Source organism: Panicum virgatum, chromosome 7N (genome assembly GCF_016808335.1).
Source record: "Panicum virgatum strain AP13 chromosome 7N, P.virgatum_v5, whole genome shotgun sequence".
Taxonomy (NCBI): Eukaryota; Viridiplantae; Streptophyta; class Magnoliopsida; order Poales; family Poaceae; genus Panicum; species Panicum virgatum.
The window spans coordinates 49337980-49344097 of record NC_053151.1 but is presented as its reverse complement, the minus strand read 5'-3'; the positions used below and the strand labels follow the sequence as shown (position 1 = coordinate 49344097).

Below are 6118 nucleotides of genomic sequence, written 5' to 3'. Positions count from 1 at the left end.
TCTGGAGTGTGGCTCACTACAGTGGAATATTCCTTTTAAAAATATATAGAGGGAGTATACCCTCTATCCCGAAATGTAAAATTTTTCTTTATCCTATGTCAGAGTAGTATAAGAAATAATATTAACATCTTTAAATTTAATTATTCTTATTTAACATTCAAAATATATCCTATTAATTCACTTAGAATAGTTTGATTTGAAATAAACTATACCTTACATACGACTCGGCCGCAGCAACTGGCGCCACCACTACTACCGTCGGCATCACCTTGACTCTGACCTCCCTCTCTCCCAAGTCCAAACCGCCCACCACTGCACGAGCATTTATTTTATTTAATTATCACTTAGGCGTGTTTAGTTGCGCTCCGTAAAATTTTTGAAAAGACATTTTTTACATTTAAAATACTAAACATAGATTAATCGCAAAAATAATTACATAACTCGTCTGTAAATCGCGAGACGAATCTAATGAGCCTAATTAATCCGTCATTAGAGATTGTTTACTGTAACATTACTGTAGCAATTTAGCGCCTGATTACAGCCTAATTAGGTTCATTAGATTCGTCTCGCCATTTACAGACAGCAGTCGCAATGCATTTTTTATTTCATCTAGATTTTAGTCTCCATGTAGGTGCCGGAATTTTTTTTTGAAATTTTGAATTTTGTAACTAAACACGATCTTAGTATATTTTTCGGCCCACCCTGTTTGATCATCTGCGCCCGGGGTCACCCGCTTCTTCCACTAGTTTAGAACGCCCGCCGCTTATTAATTGCAGTTGAATCAAATGCACAACTGGGCTGGTGCGCCTACCACGACAGGGAGGTCACGAGAAAGAAAGTATGAGAGAGAAAGTGAGAAACCATGGAGGAGCGAGATGGAAATGGATCCCTGAATAAAAAAAAAAGGAAAGGCCTCGGGGAGAAATGGGGATAAACAAATCCGATCCGCACCGCTGAGCGCATCGGAGTCAAAACCAACCGTCCCTGTCTTTCTTCTGACTTTCCTCCCCTCCTCTTGCTCCTGTGATGTCCTCGTCCTCTTGCTGCGTCTCTCAAAATCTCGCGATTCAGCGCCGACCGGAGGGAGAGGGTCAGGAAAAAAAAATTAGGAAATCTTCCATGCTCTTGGTGGTTCTCTGAACCTCTGTCTGGATTCTGCTTGAAGTGCACGCGTTTCCTCCTCTTGCTGGGTTTCTGTCACAATTCCCGTGTTTCTCGTCGGAGCTGTGGGTGCCTGTTCCTTCTGGATGCTCGGATGCATGCACTGTAGCGAGGTGGTGTGAGTCCCGGCAAGGATTCCTTCCGTGTCCTTGCAGGCGTTCATGCCCTGCGGGAAAGGAGCCTCCTTTCCGGATCCCGCCGCCGTTTCTCGCCGGAGATGGGGGCCTTCCGCTGGCGGTTCCACTTCTTGCTCGTCGCCGCTCTGCTCCACGTCCATGGCGGCCTGTCCCTGAACCAGACGTGCCACCCCACCGACCTGCAGGCGCTCCTTGACTTCTCCAATGGCTTGGACAGCAAGGCCGCCGGGCTCATCGGGTGGGGTCCCGGCGACGCCGCCTGCTGTTCCTGGACCGGCGTCGCCTGCGATTTTGGGAGGGTGGTCGACCTGGATCTCTCCAACAAGAGCCTCCGCGGCGACCTCTCCCCCTCGGTCGCCTCCCTCGACGGCCTCGTCACGCTCAACCTCTCCCGGAACTCGCTCCGCGGCGCGGCGCCGGCGGTGCTCGGCCGGCTGCCGAGGCTGCGCGTGCTCGACCTCAGCGTGAACGAGCTCTCCGGCACATTCCCGGCGAGTGACGGCGGCTTCCCGGCGATCGAGGTCGTCAACATCTCCTCCAACAGCTTCGACGGGCCGCACCCTGCGTTCCCCGCCGCGGCGAACCTGACGAGTCTTGATATCAACGGCAACAACTTCTCCGGCCGCATCAACTCGTCCGCTCTCTGTCTTGGGCCGGTCGAGGTCCTGCGATTCTCGGGCAATGGCTTCTCCGGCGAGATCCCCAGCGGCCTGAGCCGATGCAAGGCGCTTGCGGAGCTCTCTCTCGACGGCAATGACTTATCTGGGAACATCCCCGGCGACCTGTACACGTTGCCCAGGTTGACGAGGCTGAGCTTACAGGAAAATCAGCTCACCGGCAACCTCGGCAATGACCTTGGTAACCTCTCCCAGCTCGTGCAGCTTGACTTGTCGTATAACAGGTTCTCTGGCTCCATCCCTGATGTGTTTGGAGGGGTGAGGAGGCTGGAGTGCCTGAACTTGGCCTCCAATAGGTTCGATGGTGAATTGCCTGCTTCATTGTCAAGTTGTCAAATGCTGAGGGTAATCAGCCTAAGGAACAACTCGCTGTCTGGTGAGATTGCTATCAACTTCAAATTGCTGCAGAACCTGAACACTTTTGATACTGGAACCAACAATCTGAGTGGCACTATACCTTCTGGTATTGCTTTGTGCACCGAGTTGAAGACGCTGAACCTTGCAAGGAACAAGCTTGTGGGGGAGATACCGGAGAGCTTCAAGGATTTGAGATCTCTGTCGTACCTCTCCCTGACAGGAAATGGCTTCATGAACCTGTCATCGGCATTGCAAGTCTTGCAACACCTGCCCAACCTGACCAGTTTGGTTCTCACCAGGAATTTCCGTGGTGGCGAGACAATGCCAGTGGATGGAATCAATGGGTTCAAGAGCATGCAGGTGCTTGTCCTGGCAAACTGTTTACTCACTGGCATAATTCCGCCATGGCTGCAGGGCTTAGAAAGTCTCAATGTCCTGGACATTTCATGGAACAAGTTAAACGGGAACATCCCGCCATGGCTAGGGAAGCTGAACAATCTCTTCTACGTCGACCTGTCAAACAATTCGTTCACTGGGGAGCTTCCTATGAGCTTCACACAGATGAGGAGTTTGATTTCAAGTAATGGCTCGAGTGGGCAGTCACCAACAGGGGACCTACCATTATTCATCAAGAAGAATTCAACTGGCAAAGGTTTGCAGTACAACCAAGTCAGCAGCTTTCCACCTTCTCTTATACTCTCAAACAACTTGCTTGTTGGTCCAATCTGGTCAAGCTTTGGTCATCTTGTGAAGCTTCATGTGCTGGACTTGAGCTGGAACAACTTCTCAGGACCAATTCCTGATGGATTGTCAAATATGTCGAGCTTGGAAATGCTGAATTTGGGCCACAACAATCTCAATGGGGCAATACCCTCATCTCTAACGAAGCTGAATTTTCTCTCCAAGTTTGATGTGTCATACAACAATTTGACTGGAGATATCCCTACTGGTGGGCAATTCTCCACATTCACAAATGAAGATTTTGAAGGTAACTCTGCACTCTGCCTTCCTCGGAATTCTTCATGCGCAAAGAAGGATCCATTTGTGGAAGGTGCACACAGTAAGAAGAGCAAAGGCGCACTTGCCGCTCTTGGACTGGGAACTGCAGTTGGGGTAGTCTCTTTCTTGTTCTGTGCTTATGTGGTTGTGTCAAGGATTGTTCATTCAAGAATGCAGGAGCATAATCCAAAGGCTGTAGCAAATGCTGAAGACTCAGAGTCCTCTAACTCATGCCTTGTGCTGCTTTTCCAAAACAACAAAGAAATCAGCATTGAGGACATCTTGAAGTCCACCAATAACTTTGATCAAGCCTATATAGTTGGATGTGGTGGTTTTGGCCTTGTCTACAAATCGACACTACCAGATGGGAGGAGAGTTGCAATCAAAAGGCTTTCTGGTGACTACTCTCAGATCGAGCGGGAATTCCAAGCCGAGGTGGAGACACTGTCACGGGCTCAACATGATAACCTTGTCTTGCTGCAAGGTTATTGCAAGGTCGGCAATGACAGACTATTGATCTACTCATATATGGAGAATGGCAGCTTGGACTACTGGCTTCACGAGAGGGCTGATAGTGGGATGCTGCTGGATTGGCGGAAGAGACTGTGGATTGCACTTGGTGCAGCAAGGGGGCTGGCATACTTGCATATGTCTTGTGATCCCCACATATTGCACCGAGATATCAAATCAAGCAATATCCTTCTGGATGAGAAATTTGAGGCCCATCTGGCTGATTTTGGTTTAGCAAGACTCATCTGCGCATATGAGACACATGTCACCACAGATGTAGTTGGAACCTTGGGCTACATTCCTCCTGAATATGGGCAATCACCTGTAGCAACATACAAGGGCGACATATACAGCTTTGGTATTGTTCTGCTTGAGCTACTCACTGGTCGGAGGCCTGTGGACATGTGCAGGCCAAAAGGGACCAGGGATGTCGTGTCATGGGTGCTTCAGATGAAAGAAGAGGGCAGGGAAACAGAAGTTTTCCATCCAAGCATACACCACAAGGAGAATGAAAGGCAGTTGATGAGAGTACTCAAGATAGCATGCCTTTGTGTGACTGCTGCTCCCAAGTCAAGACCAACATCGCAGCAGCTAGTCGCATGGCTCGACGACATTGCAGAAGACTCTGGTTTAGAGCAACCTGGAGTTTCCAGTGGTTTCAATTTGCTTTCTTGAGAGGATCAACCTTATAGTTTCTTAAGAATTGTTAGTTGTGTACATATAATATTTACATAGTGATATGCCGAGAGTTCTCTGGTGTTGCTCTCCTCTCAAGTAATGATATGAGCATATTTGGTAGTTACTCCCTTCATAAGGTGGTTGCAAGATCACCAGTGTAAAAATGCTTAGTAGCTTTAAACCATTAGTTCAATAATCTAGTGGCTATATTGAGCAGCTTTGTTGTCTTTGTTTCAGCAATTTTCTTGTATTTTATATTTCTTCGTTGGTTCCCTTTTCAATATTGTTGCAAGCTAAGCAAGGTCCAAGAACACTGCAATCACAAGAAGTAGCTTCAGAATATTGATCAGGGAAAATGATGGGTTGACATAGCCAAGAGCCAGCACTGACAAAACCCTTAATGGTTCGGGTCTTTGGTTGATGCAATATGGTTTGGGTCTTTGGTTGATTCAGGGAACCAGTGGCCCAAATAAGCTTGTCACTCTACAGCATTGTATTCTTCTTGTATAGTCTGATGGTATGCTGTTCCCTGATCGAGTTGCTTGACCTCTGGTAGACTAACGTTCGTAAGTGCGAAGGCCGAAGGCATCAGCAAACATCTTGATTGCCCCCTTTCCAGAAGAAAGAGGAAAAAGTAGCTTGATGATGATGGCATGGACTGGTAGGAGTATTAAGTAACTATACTAAAGGGCCAAGATTTGGGGCCTCCTCATGAGTCGCGGCCCCACGTGGGGCCCGTGTACTGTTCATGCAGTCCCGTACACTGTTCATGCGGGCCCCGCATACTACTCGTGTGGGACCCACGTGGGCCCCACATACTATTCAGGCGAGACCCACGTATTATTCAGGCGGGACCCACGTGGGACCCATGTACTATTCAGGCGGGACCCACGTGGGCCCACAATTCTATTAAGCTAGTCTCTTTATCTCAAAAAAATATTTTCCTTCCATTATTTGATAATACAAAATATATTTAACTACTCCCTACATACAAAAATAATAACTAAACTTAGTGTACTACATTTACATGTGGTAGTTGTACTACTTCTTGGGTTTTGATTTCCCTCCATAAACCCACAAAATATAATTAAACTGTTCATTCATTTCTAATCTTACTTTTTTTTTCCTACTAAAGTAATTAAACTATACCTACTGACACAAAAAAATTCATAAGGAAAAATTACCTGTACCTCTATACTAGAATGCTTGAGATTGGCGCGCTCTCAGACACAAAACTACTATGCCCGCTTTACTATAATTTTTAGATCTAACTCAATACATCGATACGATGTTGTTTCAAACATAGTAACGAATAATATCTTTCTATTAATATTTTAGGTCTACGTTTTTGGTACAGGCACGCATAGCGCACCAATCTGACTAGTTATTATTATTATTCCTCGAATTCACAGGCCAAAAGCTTCTTTCCCAAAAAGACTCCAGATTTTGAACTTTGTGGGCATAAAAAAAAACAGACCTGAAACAACAGCCTTGCTTCACGTGTTCCCGGGTGGCTGGCCCCTCGAGCCTCTACAGGTGAAATTCTAGCTTCCTTTGCCGGGCGATCATCCTTCCTGGCCTGCATAATCCGTTGCATCG

General features: G+C 47.1%; 1 protein-coding gene across 1 annotated transcript; it reads left to right on the top strand.

The window, feature by feature from the left end:
• Positions 1-800: 800 nt before the first annotated feature.
• Positions 801-4755, top strand: LOC120681983 (phytosulfokine receptor 1-like). Its single transcript, XM_039963685.1, has one exon. The coding sequence runs from the start codon at positions 1379-1381 to the stop codon at positions 4514-4516; it is 3138 nt and encodes a 1045-aa protein (XP_039819619.1). The 5' UTR covers positions 801-1378; the 3' UTR covers positions 4517-4755.
• Positions 4756-6118: the final 1363 nt, after the last annotated feature.